Raw genomic sequence first — 25,656 nt, forward strand, 5'->3', positions numbered from 1 at the left:
CACAAGCCGCCATGTTTTGAACGTATGGGCTTCTATGGAGCCTACGCTACCATAGTACATCTACCTTGGCGCCGCCGCTTCAGAGCGGACACCCTGTTGTGCCCCTGTCTTGCCTGTCCATAGGGAGGCGCGCGGAGACGGCAGTCTAGCTGGGACGCCTGGGTCCGTAGCTCTGCTCATCCGTCGATTGACTTCACAAACTGCGCGACTTTATTCATCACAATGTCGGCGAACCTCGCTTTTAAAGAAAACTTCGATTCTGAAAAGGCAAAAGGTAACATGGCTGAAATGTGTTTCATATTCTTAATGTTTTGGAGTTTCTGGCGCCGACTAAAGCCGTTCTTCTCTGCTTGGCCATTTCATTGAACGCACCTCAGGCGCACTGGAAGACATACTTGCTGCGTTTGACCAACCTGAGAACTTCGCTAGACTTCAGGACGCCAAAGACTTGGCTGGAAATGACATGCTCAAGCACATGCAGGTTGTCTTCCCACTGCTAACACAGATAGAAATGAGTGTCATCGAAAGCTACGGCTTCACTCGCGATGGGGAAGGTATGTAAAACGTAGCGCTGCTATCCAGCTCGTATGTAGAATGAATGCAGACGTCTGCGCCGTGGCAGTTTAGGCACCAGAAACATCGTGCGTTCTGTCCTGTCGAGTGACGTTAGTAGTGGAAAATGTATGTATAATTAATCGCGCTGGTCACCAGCCTGCGCCATTGAAAAATATCCGTTTTACTGATGCGCGCATACTTTGGCATTTAACTCGGTAGACACAGCTAGGGAACGCCAAAGGATGGAGACACTACTGATGGGACATTGCATGTTGGTTCTCTTTATTAGGTGTTTTGCAGTTCGCCCAAATCATCAAGCAAATGGAAAGGGAGCACCCTGAAATCGCGCGGCTGAATGCTGAGCTCCGGGCTCATTTCATCCCGCCAATGGTGCCACCCTCGTTACCAGACAACTAATTTATCTGCTGCTCGCTCGCAGTCACTGCTCGAGTCATTTGTGCCTGTGCTATGTGAAGTTTTTCGCATTCATGCAGTTTGGTATCGTCTTACTGACGAATTCGGATATGCTGTAACCCATAATTTTAGTTTTTTCCTGATGCCAAAATTCGATCATTTGTGTTTTTATTGCTGCATCTGGTGATTTGTGATTCCATATTCATCATTTCATATCATTTCATTCGCTTCCTTTAGACCTTTCCAAGAAGCGCTCCCTGGTCATTACCCACATGCACGTAGCAGTACAGCGAGTGATATGTGAACACACCCCCCAGGGAGCACTTTTTTGGGAACGGTTATTCACTTGTAAATGCTATCTACGTAAATCACCATCTTCTTTTCTTATGTTGCTCTGATTCTAAAGTTGGCTGACATTGTAAAAAAAAAAAGCTAGTAATGCTGTTCATTCGTAATGAAACAAAGAATTCGAGAGAGTGAAAATAGGCAATTTATTGAAGTCACATTACCACTTTTGATAGCACCAGAACAGCAGGCCTGGTATGATGGACATGCATTTTTTTTTTTTCAGCATTGTCATTGTGCCCTGCCACAGTGTGCAGCAATTATTATAACCTTTTTCCTTCTTGCTTTCATGGCTGTCTGCACAGACCTGACTGCTAATCATGCATTTTTGAATGAGGCTGTTTGAATCAATGACATTTAGATGAGCCTACGTGTACACTGGCAGTTCGAAGTTTATGGAATGCAGTATTAGAAAAATATTTTAATTTCATTGCCATCTTTGCACACAGTCTGTAATAGGTAGATATTTGCAGCCTAATTCTGAGTGTGTGTGTGTATTGCATAGTGCATTAAATACTGAGCAGTGCACCCTAGGTACTAATTTTCTGTGCCAAAGTTGCTTTCCATACACTTTTGATTGCAGGTGTGCCCAAAAATGAAAACTTCTGCTGAAGAGAAAAAAAATTATGTATAGCACCTGACTAATCAGTTGCATTATACACAATAGCCTCAGGTATTTATTTGTCATGCTGCTGAAGTGTGCACAAAATTGTCATTCAGGCAAAGCTAACTTTGATCAGGAAAGTGAAAAAGTAAGCTGCCTCAATGTACTGTCTTTGATGCAGCAACCTGGGCACATTATTTGCTTACATATGTACATATGTAGAGAGATTGCAGTGAACTGTGATGAAAGTGCTGAGTTGATGTTTTAACTTGCTTGCACTAGAGAGAGTTGCTTGCACTTATTTGTGCTTGATGTAAAAGGAGCCTTATCTTTCCATGGAGAGCACTTGGTGAATTCCGATTCTAGTGTTAAGGCTTATTTATTTAGAATTTTTGCAACTTTTTTAATGATTGTCTTGGCTTACTGCAACTGCACCTTCCAGAAACTCCTTGGACATTGTGTGCAGTAGATGACTCTGAAGTATACAGGAGTGGTGGCAATAATAGAAATAGTCTGCTGAAAACCTATATTGTGTGCAGTGAATTTTTCGATGCAGTACAAAGATTTTGCTCATATTGGTGTACTTGCAGCACTCGCTTATAGTCACATGAGCACAGTTGCAATTGGGAACTGCAATTGTTATCGTTCAGCTCAGAAAAATTGTTTTGAAGGGGTTCTAAAATGCTTTACACAAACACTGATGTTGCCTTGCTTTCATTCTCAATTCGACATCATTAGTTGTTGCAATGCTTGGCACATCACATGCGTGCGTGGTTTAGCATGTGCAGTGTGAGCATTCCATGACCAATTATGCGTCCTTGTACTGTTAACTTTTTTTTTGATGGTACACACTAGCTAGCTCTCATTTTTCAAGAAAAAGCAGTGCTGGAATGTTATTTTCAGTGACAAAGATAATCCATCCAACACAAAAAAAAAAAGATGCAACGAATGGTAAGACATTGAAAGGAACACAGATATTTGTGAATTATGTACTGGGGCCACTTTTCGGGGGTACTAAGCCGTTTTCAGCCACTTCTGCATTTATTTCAACCCTCACCCTTCCACTATTCATGGCATTAGCGTGCTGCTTGTAGCATTATTAAAGTAAGATGTCACCATTGGGTGGCTTTGTTAAGCATTTTCAAAAAAAGAACTAGCCTGAAAGCAGTCTGTTCTTCCATTCGAGTAAATGCTGGCAGAAGCCAACTCTGCACTTGCAAGATGTATGTGGCTAAAAGCACCATCACACGTAGCCACAGAATGCATCATACATCATCAAGAAACAACTACTGTGTTTGCAGCTGATGTATGCATGATACTTGTGCGATATGACAAAAGTCGTCCAACTGGCCGAAGACGCCGCCAGGAGCCAAGACCTTCTGGCCGTCGTTTAGGCGGGGGGCCTATATGCCCTTCAGACTGTTGGCAATAAACGTTTTACAATCCAATCCAAAATTGTGCGATATGTGAAGACTGACTTGTAAGCTTAGTGGCCCAACTTGCGGCACTTGGCAGAAAACTGTGGCTTCATGTACGCAAGCAACCTGACCCCATAGCTTCTAGAGCGTTGGCAGTGCCCAAACGAGAGAGAACCTCAGAGATAAATAGCAGTTTCAATGAGGGGCGATTCAGGGCACGGTTCACAGCATAAGTGGAAAAGTGGTACATTTTTCTTACCCCCACACAAAGGTAGTTTTGCAGCTCAATTCTACACTGAAATGTAATGGCTTGTGAATAGCCTTTTGGAACCAACTCTTCAGAGACCATGTCCTGCTATAATAAGTGGCAGTGCTGGCTGCAGCATTGGTTTTGCTAGCACTACGCACTGTGTAAACCTTGTAATGCAACTGAGGTGTTTAAGACTGTGCAATCTGAATGTCAACTTGTCAAGGTCAGGGCTGCTTTGGGAAAACCTTCGATATAGCTTGCTGTTTGATTTGAGTCTGTCACTACCATGCATTCTCCAGCACTTAAAGCACCTTGTTGCTGTACATCACATGATGGGCCACATGACATCACAGGATGTCTACACCTGCAATAGCATCTGCACAGCATAATTTTGGAAGGTTACCTTGTGTTTCGTGGCCATCATTAACATGCTCATTATGAAAGATGGAACATTTTCTGTGATACTCAGACTCAAATTTTGCTGTCACGTGAAAAAGTTGCCATTGAAATTTGAGTGTGTTAGAAATTTCTGCAGTAAGCTACCAACTTGCCGAAGTCCCCATGCTATAACTGAGAAAGGCCTGCATGCATTCTAACGAGGCCTGTTTGTCATTACATACAGCAGACTATATTTCACCTGCACTGCAAAATTCACATCACCGCCTAGTCCGGAATTCAATGCAAGGTGCAGAATGCCTTGGAATGGTGGTGAGGCGAATGGATACAAGATACACAAAAAAAAAATTCAAGGGACACTTGAGCCCCGCCTTAAAGGTGCACTAAAGAGGAATCTGAACTCGTCTTTTTACCACAGGAACTTGATCTACACGTTCCGAAGCATTCTTAGAAACTTCGAATTATTGTCCCGTGCAGCCAATTTCCCTAATTTAAATCGGATTAAACGTCCCGGCTCCAGCCTTGTTTTTTAACCCTCTGCTGATGGTAGGAGGAGTCAACTAACGCGTGGAGTGTCATTCAGGCAGTCACATGGCAGCTTCACTTTCATTTCTTTTTAGGTTTCTGTGAATAAATAGATCCAGTCAGACTACATTGCTGCAAATTACACCCACGGAGATAAAAATACGCGTGGACTCCTTGCTTTCGCCGATCGCTACGTATCACTCCGCCGATGGCAGAGCGGCAAGCCACCGCGGGACTTACTGAAAGGGTGGTTGACAGCTCCTACCATCAGCGGCGAGTTCAAAAAAAGGCGGGAGCTGGGACGTTTAATCCGATTTAAGCAAAGAAAATCAGCCACACAGGAAAATAATTGTTTCTAAGAATGCTCGGAACGTGTAGATCGATTTCCCACGGTAAAGAGTAGTTCAGATTCCTCTTTAGTGCTCCTTTAAAGGTATGATGAGATACTAATAATGGGTCCCTTCCATGGCCCGGGGTCCTCTTTGCATGTCATTGCACACACGCTTATTGTATTTTTTCATCTACCACTAGACTAAGTCGAACGAATGTTCCTCAGTGGTTGAGGGGATAGTGCACCCAGTGGTTCGAGTCCCAGCTCAACAATTTTTCTTTTCAGCGAAATTGCTTTTCTTCCGAGGCACTGCGTAACGGTGGTGGATTGACGTCTAGACCCTGTAGACTATTGAGGAATTGTATAGTAATGTCGTCGCCATTGTACTGTGTGATCGTTGTGGGGTGTTTGAATTGCACGTGCGAGGTTATGTGGTTGTGAGTCATGACCCTTTCGACCAATCCCAATTTTCTCGACATGCCAGCTACGGATGTTTCTTCACTGAACAGCACCCTTAACATTTATGGCGCGAATACATTGTGTCTATAGGCTTTGCCAGGCTTGTGTGAATGTGATGCAACAAGCAGAAAGAACCACAAGGAGCATATCGATTGACCACCTAGCACAGTGACTTCACCAGGAAGCATATTGCAATTACTGCTTAAGTACAAAGGGGAGAACTCTTAGTAGTAATATGTCATTAAAGGACTACAGACACCCAGCTTTAGTTGTCTTCTTTCAAATGATGCATTAGATTTCTTCTCTCATACTCTGTTTCAGGATGGCTGTGACGTGTACTTGGCGTTTAGGTCATGTGAGGCACGAAACAAAAACTGCAATATAATCGCTGATGCGTAGTTTTAATTCACTACAACACTGAAGTCAGCCAGCTTCTAGGGCTGGAATGACAACAAACAATGTATCGGGAGTTAAATTACCGTTTTTTTCATGCCTCATGTGACCTAAACACCAGCTACACTTCACAGCCATCATTTGGCTGATAGAACCGAAACAGTATGAAGAAGGAATTCAATTATACATTACTTAGCAGCCAAAGGAGAATACCACTTGTAATCCACATATACTAGCACCTAACTCATTCTGAAAGAGAACAGATGTGCAAAATTATCTTGTCTGTGCTTTTAACCTGGATGTATGTGCCATCTACGTGAGCAATGAATGCAGTACATAACTGCTTCATGCAATATTTTCTTTGAATGCAATTTGAGAGGTGTGTTCCTCACCAAGAATTGCTGTGGAGAAAGTATGTTTGAATTTGACAAAAATAAAATGCTTCTTTTTCTCCTTTGTAGGACTTTATTATAACAAAGCATACCACACCTTGGCACACTGTTGCACAAACAGGATCAACAAGAATAACTGAACATGTAGGTTGACTGAGTTAATATGTGCGTGGCATCTGTGAACATAAATTCAAACAATGGTACCTTGTATGATTATTTAACACAAATGAAGTGCACAGTTCTGCCACGTACAGTTTACATGTTGCTTGCAATATACCTAGAGTAAACATCAGTTCTAACAATGACAACCTGTCATCTTGGAACAAACAGTGATATGTTGTATGATCTTTCAACACAAATGCGATTAAAACTTCTATCACAGAAAGTTCAAACAATGCTTGCTATCACAGAAAGTTCACACAATGCTAGAACTATATGGATATATATGACTAATAATAGCTTGTAACACAAATGGAACGAAAACCATGTAAACCTTACACGGTGGTTGTACTATATGCAGTGAGTCAACATACATTAAAAGAATGATAACCTGTATCATCTTTCAACATTATAACTTGTAACATTAATGGAACGAAAACCATGTAAAGTTAACATGGTGGTTGTACTATATGGAGTGAGTCAACATGCATTAAAAGAATGATAACCTGTATCATCTTTCAACATTATAACTTGTAACACAAATGGAACTAAAACCATGTAAAGTTAACATGGTGGTTGTACTATATGGAGTGAGTCAACATGCATTAAAAGAATGATAACCTGTATCATCTTTCAACATTATAACTTGTAACACAAATGGAACTAAAACCATGTAAAGTTGGTTGTACTATATGGAGTGAGTCAAAATACTTAAAAGAATGCATCATGCAAAGTTTACATGATGCTTGTACTGACCGGTGAGTCTTTGTTATTCATTTCGCCTCGATAAATGCGCATTTCTCCTTCCATGCAAAAGCTCGTGAGCAGAAGCTAGGGTCATGTCAGTTTCCTTTCCCTTCATGGCCCAGTCATAGGTGGACTGCAACACTGAGCATGTGTCAAGCTTACGTGAATAGTGCATGTATAGGCTGGACCACACTTCGTAAAACCACTTAAGCACTTGGTTCAATGTCCCATGCAACACAAGCTGTGGGCATATCACATGATGGCAGTGCGAGAGCCACAAAACCACATGCTCGAGTGCTTCTGTGACGTGATGCAACCTGTACATTGTGTGCACGTTTAACGTAAGCTGGACAGTTCAAAGTAGAACGCGGGGATAAAACCTGTCAAATTTCACTCGGACAATGTAGGCAATCTTGACCTGGCTGGTTGAGTACACAATGTACTCATTGTAGTTGAGAGCAGTTTCGGGCCCTCGATGCTCGACCAGCTGTCCACATGAGAGTCTAGCGCCATTCTTCCTGAAAGAGAAAGACAGAGGTGCACTATTCATACCTGAAGTAAAATGCTGTTTGACAGTAAATGACCACAATGCTAGTCTAAGTAGGCAGGAATCTTGTAGAATGTGAGACCTTCCCCAATTCACCTACCTCGCTCCTGTGCATCTTCCTCAGCCATGCGACAACCATTTAAGTATCAAGCAAAGCTTTGCTCAGCGAGCATGAAGGCTAGAGCCGTGAAAAACAAATTTTCTTATGGCTTGAGCATGCAGCCTGAAAATGACTGACACAGTGCAGTGTTCCAACATAAGAACATGGGTAGTATGTCTTCCACCTTGGGCTGCATAATGTGGCCATGAAAAAATTCAACTTTTCACAACCACAGGTCCATAACGTTTTGACACTGAGTGTATATATTACGGTTGCAAACCTTGTTGCACATCAAATATATTCGCATTTACAATTGCACTACAATTGGACAGGCAGATCGATGAAAAGAAACCTTTATTTTTTTTTCTTGCATTTGCCATATCTTTAATGAAAAAGGAATATAGCCATTGGCTGGATTCAGGATAATTTCTTTGAGCGCGCGCGCGTGCACACAACGAAATCATCGAAGAATAGGCTTCTATTGAGGGACAGTGTTGTCAAACTCCAAAGCGTTGTGGTTAAGATCCTAGAACAATTCTGACAGCCTAATTTTAGAGTATTAAATCTACAGAGGTCTTTCCAAGAATTCAAGTCAAGTTTAAAGCTGTGCGTGTGTCCTGTAATTTAAGGTTTAATTTTTTTTTTTTAATTTCGGAGCTCAACTTAAATAACACTCCACGGAAAGTCAATGAGAGACGGGAGTCGCCTGGGTGAGCCTCATCACTGGGTTTGTTCAAGTGGTCTCGGCAGTAATTCTAACATTTCAAACACAGCCAAATACTGAAGTGCTTGATTACTTGATGTCCAGTTTTATTTTGAAAAAATACAAACATAATTCAATGCAACACTTCTGGTAGAAAGTCAAGCACGCATATTTGTAAAACAGTGTGATCCACTACAGCAGTTATTGCAGCGTCTGCATTTGTGTGCATTGAACGATGTGACCAAGTGTAATGTCCTGTTTCTTGACCTGGGCTCGTATTCAGAGTATAGTCATTTTTGAAAGTCATTTTCGGCCACACTCAATAGGTTGAAATGCCTGGAGTGGATGGGGTGGCTTGGATGCAGCAAGAACTATTGAAGAAACCGGACTGTGATGTCACACACATAGCGTACACTCCAATAGCAGATGCTTGAGGACCGCACAGAGATAAATGGCCAACATGACGGCATGCTCTGAAGTAGAGCCTTTCGCTTCGGAGTAAACTCGTCAGTGTTACGTGTCAGCTGGCTATAATTTGTATACAGGGCTTTCACTTCGTCTTATCTTGCCTATAAAAAATTGGATGGACAATCAATTTGGTCTGTTTTTTGTTTCGTGGGACGATTTGGTAGCCCCTAAACCTATTGACCACCAGTTTGTTGCATAAATGGTTCACTTTATGAAAACCAGATGGCTGGCTTCACTACCACTGAAGTTATTGCAGCGTCTGCATTTGTGTGCATTGAACGATTGCCAAAGCGTTATTTCCTGCAAAATGCTTGTTTTTACTGCATGCAAATGTGTGCTCGTTATAGAACTCTGTATTAACTGTCTGAGCATCCTGCATCACGCTCGTGTGCAATGTCTAGCAGTATGAACCTGCTCATGTGAATGGCCAGTTGCTAGTGATGCATGAATACACAGACTCGTCTGACATGCCCAAAGTAGTTTTTTGGTGTCACTTGCGGTTCTCAAAAGCTGCGGTGCTGTGGCTCTTCGCTGAACTCCCAAGTCAGCCGGCAAGTTAGTTTTCAGGTGTTGGAAGGCATGTGTGCACTTGGCGCCAAGGCAAACCTCTGAAAACTTCGTCTGCGAAGTCTCCCAAAGCATAAATGAAGAGAAAAACTGCAGTAAGTTTGCTCAGCTCATCCCTTTCATTTACTGCAGAAAAATGAAAAGCCCAACAGCAAAATTTCGAGTCTCTTGCAGTGTGTGCCTAAAAGGAATGGAAATCATAAATTAGGAGGGTAGATGTGTAGGCCAGTTGGTGAGACATGAAGGAGCTAGACGTTCTTTTTCTTCCTTTGTCTTGTGGTTTTCATGCTTCCACATGCGGTCGACGGTTTTTAACACTTCTGATTTCTGTACATGGTGACTCGCATATCTTTCCTGTGCATTGTTGTCAGTTAGGTCTTGTTATCTGTTGCTTTTCATTCATCCTTTTTTACCTGATTGTAAGATCACACGTGCCTCTGTCTTTATAAAGCCATGAAGTTTCAAATAAAATTTTAGTTGCAAGTACCGCCCTGTGTCGTCGTTTTTCTCTGTCCCGTGTCCGCTGCGGTGTCTAGCTCCTTCATCATAAATTACCGTCTGCACAAGAGCCGACTGCAGACAGCAAGTCATCACAGCGTCTTGCTGGTTCAGCACGGCAGTGAGTGAGTCATCATCATCAGCCTGGCAAAGGCCTCTCCCATGTCTCTCCAATTCACCCTGTCCTTTGCCAGTTGCGGCCTCCGTATCCCGGCACACTTCTTAATCTCATCCGTCCACCTAACTTTCCGCCGGCCTCTGCTACATTTGCCTTCTCTTGGAATCCACTCTGGTACCCTTAAAGACCACTGGTTATCTTGCCTTCGCATTACATGCTCTGCCCAAGCCCATTTCTTCCTCTTGATTTCGACTAGGATGTCATTAACCTGCATTTGTTCCCTCACCAACTCAGCCCGCTTTCGATCTCTTAACGTTACACCTATGATTTCTTTGTCCACAGCTCGCTGCGTTGTCCTTAAGCGGAAGCCTCTTTGTTAGCCTCCACGTTTCAGCCCCATAAATGAGTACCGGTAAGATAAGGCTATTGTAGACTTTTCTCTTGAGGGATATTGGCTGCCATTCATGATCTGAGATAGCCTGCCATATTCGCTTCACCCCATTCTTATTCTTCTAGCTATTTCCCTCTCTGGCCTGAATCAGCGGTCACTACCTGTCCTAAGTAGACATATTTTCTTACTACTTCCAGCACCTCGCTACCAATTTGGTGTTCAAGGTCGGCTATAGCACGCTTGCATCATAAAGAGTACAAGCTAGCAATCGTTCATGCCACGTACAAGACCTCAAAAGCGAACAGATCATTTACAATACAAATTTAAAATTTCGCACTTTTACTCCTTGGGGTGACCAGCGGTGCTGGGATTTGGCCCGAATCCCCGCGCAGCGTGTCAGCAGTGGAGGGCTATCATTGGCTTGCCGTGCCAACTGTTTCTGATGTCGCGCATCTACCACGACCGCGGCCGGAAGCTCCTCCCCTCAGGGGACTCCTGCGCGCGTCGGCAGCTGGCGGAGGAGCGCCTACATTTCAGTGTGCAAAATTGACGAGAGGAGAAAGGCTCGGTGAAAAACGTGGAAATTCAAATTTTAACTACAGGTAACTCAGCTTCCGCAAAACGCTTAAAAAACTCTTGCAGGAGGATATTTGTGAAGCGGCGCCTTTAACATCCTAGGCATACCGCAACATTACCGAAAACCCCTTTCAGAGCTCCTTTACGGCTCTTTTTTCTGTCAACGACCTAAGCACAATTCTGCTATAGCCCTGGTCAACCTGGTCGCTGTCACCACCTGCCAGTCGAGAGTGCTCTCGTACTGCCTCAAGAGAAGAATAATCCCTCTGGAGATTCAGACCTTGTTTGGTGGACTGGCGCCATCCTGGGGCCACGCACGACGCGTCGGCAAGGTGCTGAAGTCTGAGTACTGGCGACAAGTTAGGTTATACCAGGACTGCCTCAGATGTGTCATCCAGGACGAGTGTGGGAGTCAGCGCCCGTCCTGTGCTTTTCGTGTTCCTTCTGTCCTCGTTCCGTAGCGCTGTTGTGAATCTGTTTATTAAGCATGAACCAACTAGCCCACACCAGAATCCTCTTAGAACGTATTTCTTATGTGTATTGTATTGCATGCTGTTCTGCTTACATTCACAGCATTTATGCTTGCTCATTTAATCACTCCTCCTGACGCCTGTACTTTGTTTTGTATGTTGTGTACTGTATGTGTTTGTGTTATATTAAACTGTCCATCGTTAGACCAAGTGGTTTCTATAATTGGTGAAAAGGAGTAGCCAGAGCCGCTATGCGGCACCAACCTCTCCTTTCTAGTTCATTTAAATAATAATATAAAAAACGCTATTTCCATGCTAGCATTTTGTACATGTGTGCACTTAGCATGAAAACATGGCGGCGCCCTTCTAAGCGAGAGCCACCCGCTTCAACCGAATAAGCAGTCGTTGCAGTTCTGGTCGCATTGCCTACCGGCAACTGCTGGCATTGTTGCCTTTTGTTATGACTTATGCCTTGCTTTGACGGCAGAGTGTGAGCTGTAATTCAGCCTAGTTTTTAGATACTCTCCAATCTGGCGCTCCTGGTCCTATCGGGGCCTCAAGCTGCACTGCAACCATCTGCAACTGCTGGGAAGGTACACAACCGCCAGGAGCGTAACAGAAATTGGTTTCAAGCTTTGTCATGGTGTTTTATGTGCTTAAATATTTATCACAGCAATTTATAAATATAGATTTTTTTTTTCAGCATTAAACATCTGATCACGTCACGGAAAATATTCTTGCTTGACTGATTGGTACTTAGCATTGCCTACACTAAATGTTGGCACTACGTTTACTTCTCTTATTTCACAGAATTATAATTGCCGAGGAAATGCTTAAGAAATTTTTCTGGCGGAAACTGCATTAATTAGTACATTAACTGGTTGTAAAAGACTGAAATATACTTTTTTCGCAAATTAGCGGCAGTGCCGACCATTTTAAAAGGACATTTAGACGTCATGTGAAGTAGACAGTAGGCAAGCAGGTAAACATTTTCGGAACACCATACTAAAACTCTCAGAGGAGATAGCTTGCTGCGGCATGCTAATGTAATTTCCCTCAGGTCCGCAATCACGTTAATGCTATACTAAAACTCTAACCAGACATTTTTTTCCCTTTTACCCTCATTTGTAATCTTATAGCGTCTGGAACAGTAACATTCAAGGCGGGAAATCATGCATCGATTAACTTTGCTAAATCAAATTTTTGAAGCACGATTGACAAGTGTGCTTTGGTTATTGCAGACACTTCCGAATACTCGCGCGCTCCCAGAAAGAAGGAAGAAAGTTGTATTTTTCAGGCTACTCCAAAATAAAACAAGACGCCTGGTTATGTATACTGTAACAGTATACGCCCATTGCGGTGGCTCAGTTATGGTGCTCGGCTGCTGAACCAGACGGGGGTTCGATCCCAGCGGCGGCGGTTGAATTTCTATGGAGGTGAAATTCTAGAGGCCCGTGTACTGTGCGATATCAGTGAACGTTAAAGAACCCCAGGTGGTCGAAATTTCCGGAGCCCTTCACTACGGCGTCTCTCATAGCCTGAGTCGCTTTGGGACGTAAACCCCATAAACCAACCAACCAAAACAGCATCTCCATCTGTCCTAGATACTATACTATGCTTAACCCAATGTTATTATGAACAGGAGGTCCCCTTTCAGTCATCGACTATGGGACCTCCTTCTGCATATCAATGTGTATTGAACAAATGATTGACTAATAAAAAAATTCTGATTCTGACATGCTAGGACAGCCAGAAGTCCAAAACTTTCATGCCGTTAAATCGTCTGCTTCAGCATAAATTCAGCCCACATATGATCTAAATTAATATTACAGTCAAAATACAGATTACCAGAACAACAAAAATTGTGGAGTTAAGAGAATAATAGCTGTAGATTCCAGAAATGTCAGTTGTAGAAAAATCTGTTTCTGGGCCATTTTTTTATTGGTCCCAAAGACCAGTGCCCCCCTTAAGTTATGCAAAATAGAAATGACTTACATGACAACATCTCCCTTGGGGTTTGGACGGAACTGCCCCAGTCCCTTAACACTGTGCTTGCCACGTGGCAGCAGTGAATCTGCATTCGGTTGACTGGTCCTCATCGTCTTCACCTTTCCCAGAGACACCTGCAGAGTTTATAACACTTGAGTAAGGTGGCACGTTAATACCTGCGCTTGTACAGCATTGATACTTGCACGTCACAAGGTAAGCGCACAATTTAATTTTGAATGTAGCTTTCAACTACAAACTAGGTGAAGTGTTTCACATAGCACATTTCTCCATAGATATTTTTGATCACAACTGCATACTCAGTGTTCTGTATTTATCTGTTCAGGTTTCGAAAAATTCTCCTGCGCAAACTATTGGCCTATTTGTGCTCAACCATCAACTGCAAAGTAGCTTATGATAGACTGAAAATCTGAACTTGTCTGGATTGTCTGTAATTGGCAAGAACTGCAGACGGCTGCGGCTGAATTTTCGGTGCAGCAAGCAGAGCAGCCCATTTGAGAGGCTGCGCCACGACTCCGAGACCCACCCCAGCTCCGAGCACGGATACTGGTCACTTTTACTACTGCGGAGATCAAGAAATGGAGAACTCGATGTAATATATGAGCACAAGACCGTGTAATGTAGTTTAATCCTTTAATTGGGGCAATGAGAACAGTATACTTTTTCCAAACGGAACTGAATACAAATAGTGTAGCTTCGCTACCGAATCGAATACGAATAGCCTAGCTGAAACCCGAAATGAATATGAATGGAATAATTTTAGGAATATTCTCTACTTGTGCGAACAGTGAAGGTGCTAGCAGCAGCAATTTGCTACGGCGCTATTACTTATGCAGTCATAGCTATAACTGTACAAGATGCAACATTGATTTCCATCAAGGGGTCGCAAAACAAAGTCAGCAGGTTAGTTTGATCATCGTTAAATTATGCACATAGAAAAAGTACCTTCTGCTGTAAGAAAATAAACTAGTGCTGCATCTCAGTACATGAGACAGGCGTGAGCTACGTATGAATCATGGCCTCTGAGATCAGGCATCAAAGCCAAGTTCGCTGAACCTGGATCCGTATTCTGAGTAAGTGTCACAATCGAAACTTTCACAATTGGCCTCATTTGACTGGTCGAAATGCCAGGAATAGATGTCAGTTCGGTTGTGACTGTGAGCAGCGGCAGGACGTCGCTGCATAGCGGTTGCCGCCACGAAATGTCCAGCAGCCCTGGTGCTCTTTGCAACAGAAGAAAATTCAGCCATAAATTTAGCTGCACATCGGACTCCACTGTAAACGGGTAATCAAAAGCTGCCTCATTTACCCAGTGGACTTTAACAAACAGAAACAATAGTTCAGATAATCTCTGCACCATAAAGGCCAGAGGTGTACTTAAAAAAGCAAATAATGTCTGCAACTATGCATGGCTTTAGAGTGATAAAAGGCGGCCGGTGCAGCCGTTGATCGCCGATGGTAAATAAAGGCCACTAGCTTGCTCACACAACACAGCGTTTTACATTCATGCTGAGGAAAAAAGCAGCAGAGAGGAAAATTTGTGCACTCGCTGCACAATGCGCGCTCACTGATTTCCATTCCTTTTATGCAGGCACTGCAAGAACCGCGAGATGCCGCTGTTGGGTTTTTCATTTTTCTGCAGTAAATAAATAAAAGGGATAAGGAAAAAAACTTGCTCCATTTCTCTTCATATATGCATTGGGAGGCTTCTCAGATAAAGTTTTCAGCGGTTCGCCATGGTGCAAAGCGCACGCATGCCCATTAATGCGTGCAAACTAACTTGCCACTTAACTTGCAAGCTCAATGCACAGCCACACCACCGCGGCTATTGAGAACTGTCAAGAACTGTTGAGAACCATCCATGCACATGAGCGGTTTCAGGCTGCCAGACATTGCACAAGATCATGACGCAGGAAGCTTCAACAGCTAAAAGAGTTCTAGAATAGCGAATGCACCTTTGCACGTGGTAAATGCAAGTATTCTATGCGACATGTTACGTGCTGTTACATCACTCAGCATACGCAAATGCGGAAGAGATGATAACTTCAGTGACAGTGGCGTCATCTGGTTTGGATGAAGCGAACAATTTCTGCAACAAACCGGTGCTCGTTAGGACTAAGAGCTACCGAATATTCAACGAAATAAAAACAGGCCAAATTTATTGTTCATCCAATCTATTATGGGCAAGATAAGATGAAGCGGAAGCCCCGTACCCAATTTATACCCAGTTCACATGCTGAAAAACGCAATAAATCACTCCAGAGCGAGAGGCTCAGCTTCAAGGTGCGCTGCCATGTTGGCAGTTATCACACTGGCGTCTTTGATCATGTGCACCGTCCGGTTTCTTCGGCAGTTTTCGCTGCATATGAACCGCCACATCCGCTTCCAGCGTTTTGACCAATCAGGTGTGGCCGATTGTGATTATTTTGATTGTGACAGAAATTCGGAATACGAACCCTGCCTGGGCCCTGCTGCGTCGTCCAATCTCTGAGGGCATGTAATGGCTATATGAACGCCATCACGTGAATAAACCGTGTGGTAGCGCTGAACCCTTTGTCCCGCTCATACCGATCGTGGTAGCATGGTACATGGCGGGCTTTATTCGAAAAGTATTCGCTGACTTGAGAACCTGTTTGATGCTTTTCAAATAATTTTTAATATGCACTATTTGAACAAAAGCATATTCGATTTGCTTTCCAAATTACGAATATTTGCACTCCCCTAAACTTTGATTCATTTATAATTTAGGTATTAAAGAAAAAAATCATTACTTCTAAATAATGCTAGCTAATGTACCCACATTAAAAAGCCAATATCAAAAGCTTGTTAATGCCATTAAAATTTCAGAAATCAGTATGTCACCAATTTGCCACAATAAGCACCTATTCTATTTTGTGCGCTAGTCCAGGTTGTGTCAGCCCTTTGCAGCACGGTGTCTACACTTGTGTACACAACTTTTGTAACTTTTTTTTTTTCAAGCATCTGAAGAGCCGTTCTCGCAATGTCAGTGGCGCTGACTGCATTTGAAATCCCTGCTGGACAGAATGACAAGACTTTTTCATACCTAGAAAGCAGGATCAATTTTCAAAAACAAGAAATTAAGAAGGAAAGTTCTATAGTGCACCTAGGAAGTGCTGTCTGTTGCTGTACCTTTTTGCTTCTCCCACGTAGTGGAATCCTTTACTAAAGGACACTGTAGATAGTTTTTCGTTTGAGAAACAGCTCCCGTTGATAACGAAAATAATTAATTGAGTATAAATGTGTTTTTTTGAAGAACGGCTGAAATCCTGTAGTCAAAAATGTGCGGAGTGCCTGAATTTCAAGTTTGTGAGCCACTCAAGCTGACTTTTTGAAGTAGGGTGTCTAAAGTATACACACAAACATTGTCGGATTTTTGTCAATAGTAGTACATAATGAGTGTCTGAAAGGGTTAAAGAACAAGTCGAAGGCGTCAAACCAACTTGAAGGCCCCGAGATAGCAAACAATTGTTTATCCAACAAATGTCAGAAAATAGACAGGGAAATTATTAAACGCTGGCTCGAAGACACATTTGCACCCCCTTTTTCTTCACACAGCTTCCTCACAGCGACCACAAACAATGACTGGAAAGCGCTGGCTACTATAACATGTTAACATCAAACTTAGTATGCAAGCTCCATGCAGTTATGAGTACACTGCGTGTAAGTACCTAGTATGTCACAAATTTGTGATGCTAGGCCTCCAAGGGTTAACACGCTATGTACACACAGGCCATGCGTCACATACAACAACAAATATAGCTTAGTCGCTTCAACCCTTTCACACCCCTGAATAAGTTGCACTCCCTTGGCCCTGTACACACAGACTCCAAAACAAATGTACATATGATGTGTATGAACCTGAATCTGACATTCTGTAGTTTGGGGCTTCCCTAAAAGGATTGAAAAATAAGTGACAGTCAAGTCGAGTATTTGTCTACACCTGAAGGACCTGAAAGTGTACCTGCAACCTGTGACCTGTCATTGCATATAAGTGGCAAACTGCAAAGTGTGACAAATTTCAAAAGAATTTTTTGGACTTTCCAATGAGGCAAGCCACAAGAAGAATTCTGCAACAAAATTGTTCAAAAGGTTTCCAAGATTCTCCACTCATAGTCTCTTCCACTAGAGGGGAAAAAGAAGGCGTTAAATGATGTAGTGCAAGCTAATTCTCAAATTAAATATAGTGCACCTTTTGTGAAGTGTTCCCAGAAAATGAAATAAATTGTGCAGTGCTCAGTGCAAATGAAGAATCAGTCAACAAAAAGCATAAATACCTCGCAGAGAAGCACCAGCCCCTCGGTTGCAAAATAGCCACAGTAGTTGGTACTCTTGCTGACACAGTCGGCGAAGTATACACCGTTGCCAAACATGCGGCCATGGTTTTGCTCCTCGGGAGGAGCAATGCGGAATCCTTCAGCGAGAATGCCTGGGAAGTTTCTAGTTATCGAGCCGTGCCACAGCATTCGATGATTTCCTACGGAGGACAACGTCTGAGATTTCTTGTCCACCTTGAAAACATTCTGTACCAGCAGCCGGTAAACACAGTGCGAAGCCCCATGTGTGTTTTTCACGGCTTGAAGAATAAGCTGGAAAAAAAAAAAAGAGACAATTTAATCTGCACTGCTGCACTATAGATTAGTTATTGATGAAATTTTTTTGGGCTCAAATTGAGATCCATATTAATTTATAAAATGCAGCTATAGTAAAATTGTTAATTGTGCGGCTTAACACCCTGAAGCAACATATTGGGTATGGCTTTATGGGATTTAACATCCCAAGGTGACTCAGGCTACGGGACACCGTAGTGGAGGGCTCCGTATAATTTCGTCCACCTGGGGTTCGTTAACGTGCACTCACTCCTCACAGTACATGGGCCTTTAGCATTTTGCATCCATCAAAGTGACCGCCATGGCCGGGATCAAACCCAAGTCTTTCAGGCCAGCAGCCGAGCACCATAACCACTGAGCCACTGCAGCGGCTTTGAGTTATTGGGCATGAAGGATGCTATAATGAATGGCTACTAATTACTGTATTTACTCCCGTAATTTGTGCCTGCAAAAAGAAACTTTTACTCTCACATTTTGCCCTCCCTGCTGCGCATGCAGCGCAGGCTTAGTAAGATCAGTGCGGCCAAGCCACCGCGTGCGGCTGCAAAAGGTGAATGAGTGGTGTCAAAAAAAGTCGGCGATTTGTTTGTAACTTGCTTCCGCTCAGAAAAAGTCAACTGTGCGCTGTTTACCTGGCTCGATCGCGCAAGCAGTTGCTTTTCCGTATGAACGGATGCGAGAGCAAACTCCTGGTAACCTCCTGAGCGTTCATCGCGCCAGAATCCGAAACTACCTAACCATTGGCTACTCTGTTTGCCGCTACTCGGCTGGGCCTCATGCGAGGACACAGTTTTATTGCCTTGTATCTCCATTTGCCTCTGACTGCCGGCTCTGTGATTGTATCGTTCCACGTTTATTGCTTTGAGCTGCACATGCGCTGTGATGCTATCTTGCTGGGAACTACATAAAGTGGGTATGGGCCGGGAAGGTGGGATGAACTTGGATTTGAAGTCTCCTTTTTTTCTTGCCAGCGAGGGGCACGAGCGCAGGGTAGACTTATACGCGGCAATATATCTTATACATTGCATGTTATGACCTTTGTACTGTTTTTAAAGACGTGCTCGTGAAATCAGCACGTAATTTGCTTTTGTTTTTTTGTTTTTGCCTCCATTGAAGCACAGCTGCAGCCAGGATGGAATCCGCGGCCATGAACAGGTCAGGTGTACGAACAAAAATTTCTGGCACAGCACGCTGCAGCTAGTAGTGTGTGTATCCTACAGCAGGCGACACGTTGAACTGGGGGGCCTTGGATTCAGATTGCAGCACTCGGAAACATGCAAAAATACTCGAGCGCTTTCAGGCAGGGCACAAACAGAGTGAACGTGTGCACTACTGTCTGCTTGCCTTGTAAGGCAGCTTCAACCTTGCTTGCAGTAAACCTAGCATTCTAGGGATGCTTTACATTAAATGCTCACCATGCGAAAAGTAGCCCACTGAAACGAGCTGTTCACTCGCACTGAGAGCTCAAATCGGTGCAGGCTGTAACAGCAGCTACTCTGCGATACGTCTGAGGGTGGTCCTAATATTATGTCCTTTATATATCAGCAACGTTGCTCCTAATTATGCAGAACACATGCTGCAAAATTGCCAACTCATAGCTTCTAGATGTTGCTGCAAGATGTGCTGAGGATGCATGCTACAGCACAAAGTGCAATGGAGTTAATTGCCTGGAGTAGGCACAGCTGAGAAAGACTAATGGAACCAGGCTGCACCAGAGCAGGGCATGCAGTGCACAGGGACGTGTTCAAGACAAAAAAAAAAAAGGGTGGTGTCAGAACTGCCAGGCAGAAATAGATTTGAGGTGCTATGGAAGGCAGAGGACGGATGGAAAAAGAAAAAAAGGAACCACAGAAGATAAAAAGAAGGAAAATGGATGAATGAGAAAGAAAAGAAGAGGAAAGAAACCCAGGAAGTAAACAACAGAATGCAAAAGACTCAAAACAACAACACTGAACACCCAAAAAGCACCAGATGCATTAAAATGTTACAAGTGACTGCGAGGAGAAACGACATGATAGTGGCACTATTTGCCCTCGGAGACTATAAGTGAGGCGATGGTAATGCAACTGTCTTTGCGTGAAGTTATTTTCAAGAATTCGGGGATTTCTCTGGTCAGCTGGTTGCAGCTTTGAAGAAGTTTGACTAAATGAGGGTGGTTACGTTCCCATTTAGCAGATATCCGCAGCTTAATTAATGCAACGGAATAATAAACTACCTTGCCATATGCCACAATCCACATTCAGCGGTTCTGAGGTTACGTGCTTTTTTTTAAAATTCAGAATGGCCACTGGGTGCTCGTGTTATTAAGCGCATCACCAGATTTTTTTTAGATAATAAAAAAAGTAATTAATTCAGAAGACAGTGTAAGCAGTTCTGAATAACACATTCTGCGAAGGATCCTATCAGGCATGCTGAATACCTGCTTTTTCAAGTTTTCTCGCATTGATATTAAGATGTGTGATGGGTAGCCAGCAGCGACAACCAATTAACCTGTGGATGAAGCTAGATGCTTCCTACTCAGCAGCTCATAAATTGTGCCATTTAATTGGGAATAACCGCTGCTAGCCACCTGCACCAACTGCAAGACTGAAAAAAACTGAGCAAACGACATGCGACACGACAGCGAAAGGCAATGCCGCCAAAAGCCAGCACCACCTCTCGGCAGATGGGAGAAATTTGGTCTACGCTTGCCACTTGCGCTTCGCGGAAGGGCAACCCCATTAACACACCTTCTACATTGCCCAGAGCCTTGGGATCAGCAGGCCAACATCAAAGCCACTGAGCCACCACAGCATGCGTAGCTATACAATTTATTACGCAGGAAATATAGAGGGTGGTCATCACGACTTGCTGCTTAGCTGACTTCATAACGAAAACCACTGACAGCACTGTTCCACTGTCACTGATGAAACTACTGGCAAAACCTAGCAGAAGGTACATCAAGCACTACACATTTTGCTTGGCAGAAAAAGTTAAGCACATAGTTTGCTTCCTACGCAGAATAAAGCTTTACTCCACATCTCTCATCAGATTCCCTGTGACATGTCAGCAACAACACACTTTTAACAAAACATTTCCAAACGCCTGTGATTTGTTATAGTGGTGCTGACAGACCTTTCCATGAGATTATTCAGTCCTGTAATTGCGACAGGAGCATGTTAAAAGACCTATAAAGCCTACCCAAGAAGATGTAGGCTTTATAAAAACCTTGAAGTACCACGAAATCCAGCTTCAGAACATTTCTGTAAGTAATAACACATATCTAGAGCCTTAAAGGGCAGCTCCTGTAATTTTTTCATGTTCATAAATGTTGAAAAGCAAAATACTATTATGAGTTTTTGAAGATCGTGTGTGCCAAACAACACAGTTGAGAACAGTTTAGTTTTCTTTCAAAATAATTTTAAAGATAACCCCCGTCCTCCCAATACGTGCTGTCAAAAAGGCAATTTTTACGGTTAACCGTGCATGATGACACCACACTTGGCACAGCCTGACCGCCTGACATGGAGCAGACGGACAGTGGCCCGGCAGCGAGCAGGTTTTGTGGCTTCAGCTGTAGTCTTTGGCTCTTAAGCTTGTTCGTTGTGGCTCCTGTAGTGATAGTGGTTACTTAACCGAAGTAACATCAGGCGGCCACTTTTGTTCCTAATATATATTAACGATTTGCTGAGTTGGGTTTCTTCTTGCATGCACTTATACACTGACGACTGTGTCATTTGTCGCAAGGTTCGTACTGATGACATACTAGCACTTCAGTTAAGTAACATTGCTCTTTTTGGAGCATGAAATGGCATATGGAACTAAAAACTGTAACAAATGCAAAATAAAGCATGTCTCTCGACAAGGTGAATGTACCTTGGTGCAAACACACTAAATAACATTCCACTTCAGCCCGTGTCATCATACAGATACCTTGGCCCAGCCATTTCTTCCACTTTAAATTAGAAAGCTCACAATGAACAAATTACTTGCAATACCAATCGCACGTTATGGTTCTTAAGGCGTAATTTTCGCAAAGCCCCTATTTCATAAAAGCTTCTTTATAAAACTCTTGTCCGACCCAAACTTGAATATGCTGCTGCCATCTGGGATTCTAATAAAAATATTTTATCTAATGCTGTTGAAATGGTTGAAAATAATGCTATTCGATTTGTACTTTCTAATTATAACCAAACAGCCAGCATAGCGTTATTGAGGTCTAGCTTAAGTTTACCACGTCTATCATTGCGCCGCAAAATTTTTCACATTTGCTTGCTACCATTGACACAAAGTTGCTCTTCCTCATTGCTGCACTAACACTTTTTATTATTTATTCCTGCCAAATGCATCTAAAGACTGGAACCACCTTCCTGCAGGTATCGCATCTATATCAGATTGCGCTCTTTTCAGGCGAGCATTGTTCACTTTTTTGTGATGTCACATACATGCGTATCATTGACCTTTTGCAGTTTTCTTATTTACTATTACTGTTGTTCGTGTCTTGTTCTCACTTTTTCATTTATCTTTATTGCAGTTATATTCTTTTTCTCACTTACTGACATATCACGCTACCTAATCTTATTTTGTGTTTTCTGTATGTTGTATATTTGCTTTTTATAACCCACTCCCCTCTCCAATGCTTTATCGATTGAAGGCATGTGAAATAAATAAATCGTTCATTTTACTATAGTCGAACAAAATTCGTACTTTTAGAATGGGCAGATGATTTTTAATTCGGCATTAAAATCATCTAGAATTCTAAAAAATAGAAGGCAAATTTTGACGGAGGTTTAAGAAAAGAACAACCTCTCCGATTTTCATTAAAATTTTCCTGGAACATGTTCAGTACCTGGCGATTTTAGATCAAGAAAAAGTATTGCACTATATTGTTTTAAACTAAAATACAAAGGCCTAACACAGACCTTACTTCATTCAGTTACCATTACTGGATATTTTGAGTTAAAAAGAGCAGCGGTCATGAATTCGACTGCAAACCGAGTGCATATGGTTAATTTTAGTTAGCACAACGGCAGTCTCAGAAAATACCTTGGAAGCATGTTTCTGCGTGTCAGTTCAGTTTTATCTTTTTCAATGTTAACATAAGTTCTCTATTTATTGTAATTTCTCCAGGTCTCGCTAATGCCAGCATGACAGATATTCCGTCCTCCCTAACCTGGATCTTCAAACGTATTTATTCGAATCTAGGCCGTTATTTTTTTTTTCAAACTCGAGATATGGAACTCTTAGGTCGGCTTACATTCAAGAATTTAGTCGTTGTATTTGCAATTAACTTTTTGTTTCGTAATAAACGGGCCGGAAGACAAAAGAGCTACTACTGGGGCAGTTGGAAATACATCCTTGAGTGCATTGGTGAGCGCTAGCAAAATACGAAGAGGGAAGAACACACAGGACGAAGCGCTACCCTCAATACCCTCAACGGCCTGAAGAAAGGCCACCACCGCGAAATGGAATCAGCACTGGCAGAGTTCGTGAAATTGCGGAGGCCAGCGGCACTTCCAGTGACCACACAAGTGCTACAGGCCAAACCGAGAGAGCTGACAAGACAGCGAGGCATTCCACAGGACCAGTGAAACGTGCGAGCTAACTCCAACAGGTCGCATCAAGCGCGCGTTGCTGGTTGTAGCTAGCTGGATCGCTGCAGCCTGGAATGACATCCCAAAATATTTGGTTGCACGCTCATTCCGAAAGTGCAGCATTTCCAATGCACTTGTGATGGCACAGAATGGTATATTGGTATTGGTATATTGGGGTTTAACGTGCACCGACATCGCACAGTACACGGGCCTCTAGTGCTTCGCCTTCACTGAAATTCAGCCACCGCGGCCGGGATCGAACCCGCGTCTTTCGGGCCAGCAGCCGAGCGCTGCAACCACTGAGCCACCGCGGCGGGGTTGATGGCACAGAAGATTGTGATAAGGAGGTCAGTGAGGACAAGTAAGCAGAGGCACTTTTGTGAAAATAAATGCTGCTTGCATGCTGTCCCTGCTCTCGTTTTTGATTGTCTTTTTGGCCGACTTTTTTTTTCTTTTTGCCTTCAACTTTCGGGTGTCTGCTTAGGATCGAGGCCGGCCTAGATTCGAATAAATACGGTAATCGTATTTTATTCTTTATCTATCGGGAGTATTGTTAAGTGATTATACTTTTTTGCTTATTGTATTCTAATGAATTTTATTCAATGCCAATTGCCCATAGAAATTATTATTCCTTCGTTTTAAGATGGCGGGCAACTTTTCAAATGTAAATGTCAGTATCTTCATGTGAAAAGAATCTTTTAACTGGCCTGTTAAATTAGGCTGAGGTACAAGCTGGAGTGGGTTCAGTTAGTCCATAGACTTTCATCACATAGGACATTTGCAGCGCGCATTAGCCCAGTAATGCCCTTGTCTCTTGCGCATGTAGCGTTTTAGGGTTATGATGGTCCTACATACAAAAGTCTGTTGACAAACGTATCCTGCACTCAATTATTTCAATTTCAACGTCTTAGACGAAGCGCGAACTTCTCCAAATAAACAGCTTTTTCAGGCGCATGACTCAGTTTCCATAAACTGCATTACCAATTAAAGGGGAACTGTTCATGTCACTATCCGCACAAGACTGTAAATTAGTACAGAACTCGTTCCACTCCAAAACAGTGGTGTAGCCACCTATGCAATGCCTAAATTTGAAGGTGTGTAACGATTGTTAACTAGCCCACCATCGCCATTCCACACATTTCTGCTGTGCTCTGTGGCCAGAAACGTGAGCTTTGTTACGTGACATTCCTTGTGTGTGAGTTCATGAAGCTACTATTCGCTCCGACAGCAACTGGGAGTCTTCTCATTGGCAAAAAGTTTCCTTAGCACGCGCGCACAAACACGCGTGCACGCACGTGTGCGTGCGTACGCGCTGTGTTGATACATGCTGCACCTTGGGTTCGATGGAGCCAGCCATGCATGTGCCGGCTTGTCAGACAGTTCATCGGAAATAATAGTGAATCTCCGCGTCCTTGTTTTTTGGGCTTGAAAAATGCAAAACTTTATTTTCTACTTATAGGTTTGCCTTCCTTCATTCATAAATCCCCTTGGAGCAGATCTTGTGTACTGGTGGGGAGTAATTCAGTGGTCTTCCTTGAAAGTTATTTTAAAAGCAATAAAGAAGTCTCACCTATTTAACCATCTAATTTGACTTAGAAGTTGCCATTTGGTTTTCGTGCTCACTACAAAATTCAATTTCTTTTTGTGGAGAAAGTTACCTCATTTCGTTAACGCTTGTCCTTACTAAAGGCGCAAGCGGCTGGCTTTCCTGGCTCATTTAGGAGTACCTGAAGCACAAAGCAAAACTATACCATTTTGGACATCTTTAGCTTAAGTTTAATTAAATGAATTATTGTTGATCTAAATGCTATGAAAGTTGGAAATAAGTGTTTCATAAATCTGATCCCAAGCCAAATTACCATGAAATACTTTTTAAAAAGGGAAAAATTATGAATCCCATTAGCCAGACGTATAGGAGCTACGTGAAGTACCAGACGTATTTGTTTTGACTTACTAAAAACTCCTACAAACAAAAAATTGCTTCCAAGGTATTTTCTCAGACTCTGCATTTGTGCTAACTAA

The 25,656-nt window shown here is 42.8% G+C and overlaps 2 protein-coding genes and 1 long non-coding RNA gene across 5 annotated transcripts in view; 2 read left to right on the forward strand and 1 right to left on the reverse strand.

Annotated features, from left to right (window-relative positions):
• The window catches only part of LOC149350700 (uncharacterized), a 109,794-nt gene that overhangs the window by 32,331 nt on the left and 51,807 nt on the right, over positions 1-25,656 (forward strand). The gene's annotated exons all lie outside the window — the stretch shown is intronic.
• On the forward strand, positions 85-6,146 carry LOC149350701 (protein C10). The gene is made up of 3 exons (XM_089579822.1): positions 85-274; positions 378-554; positions 845-6,146. The coding sequence occupies exons 1-3, from the start codon at positions 223-225 to the stop codon at positions 970-972; spliced, it is 357 nt and encodes a 118-aa protein (XP_089435948.1). The 5' UTR covers positions 85-222; the 3' UTR covers positions 973-6,146.
• The window catches only part of LOC149350702 (poly [ADP-ribose] polymerase 2-like), a 44,167-nt gene continuing 24,647 nt past the window's right edge, over positions 6,137-25,656 (reverse strand). For 2 of the 3 annotated variants that reach the window (XM_089579819.1, XM_089579818.1), the window contains exons 10-12: positions 17,729-18,040; positions 13,422-13,549; positions 6,137-7,506 (exon numbers count right to left, since the gene is read on the reverse strand). In XM_089579819.1, coding sequence (XP_089435945.1) covers positions 7,344-7,506; positions 13,422-13,549; positions 17,729-18,040 — 603 coding nt within the window. In that variant the 3' untranslated portion in view covers positions 6,137-7,343. Of the gene's footprint in view, positions 7,507-13,421; positions 13,550-15,001; positions 15,070-17,728; positions 18,041-25,656 lie in introns of all 3 variants that reach the window. The other variant, XR_016290414.1, reaches the window with a different exon arrangement.

The sequence above is a fragment of the Amblyomma mixtum genome, chromosome 3, assembly GCF_055824585.1.
Source record: "Amblyomma mixtum isolate Tamu chromosome 3, ASM5582458v1, whole genome shotgun sequence".
In the NCBI taxonomy this organism is placed as follows: Eukaryota; Metazoa; Arthropoda; class Arachnida; order Ixodida; family Ixodidae; genus Amblyomma; species Amblyomma mixtum.

Excerpts from the sequence above, each read along its gene's own strand:
- LOC149350701 (XM_089579822.1), top strand. The coding sequence starts at position 223 with ATGTCGGCGAACCTCGCTTTTAAAGAAAACTTCGATTCTGAAAAGGCA. Across the intron at positions 275-377 it reads CGATTCTGAAAAGGCAAAAG|GCGCACTGGAAGACATACTT; the intron begins GTAACATGGCTG and ends AACGCACCTCAG. Across the intron at positions 555-844 it reads CTTCACTCGCGATGGGGAAG|GTGTTTTGCAGTTCGCCCAA; the intron begins GTATGTAAAACG and ends TCTCTTTATTAG.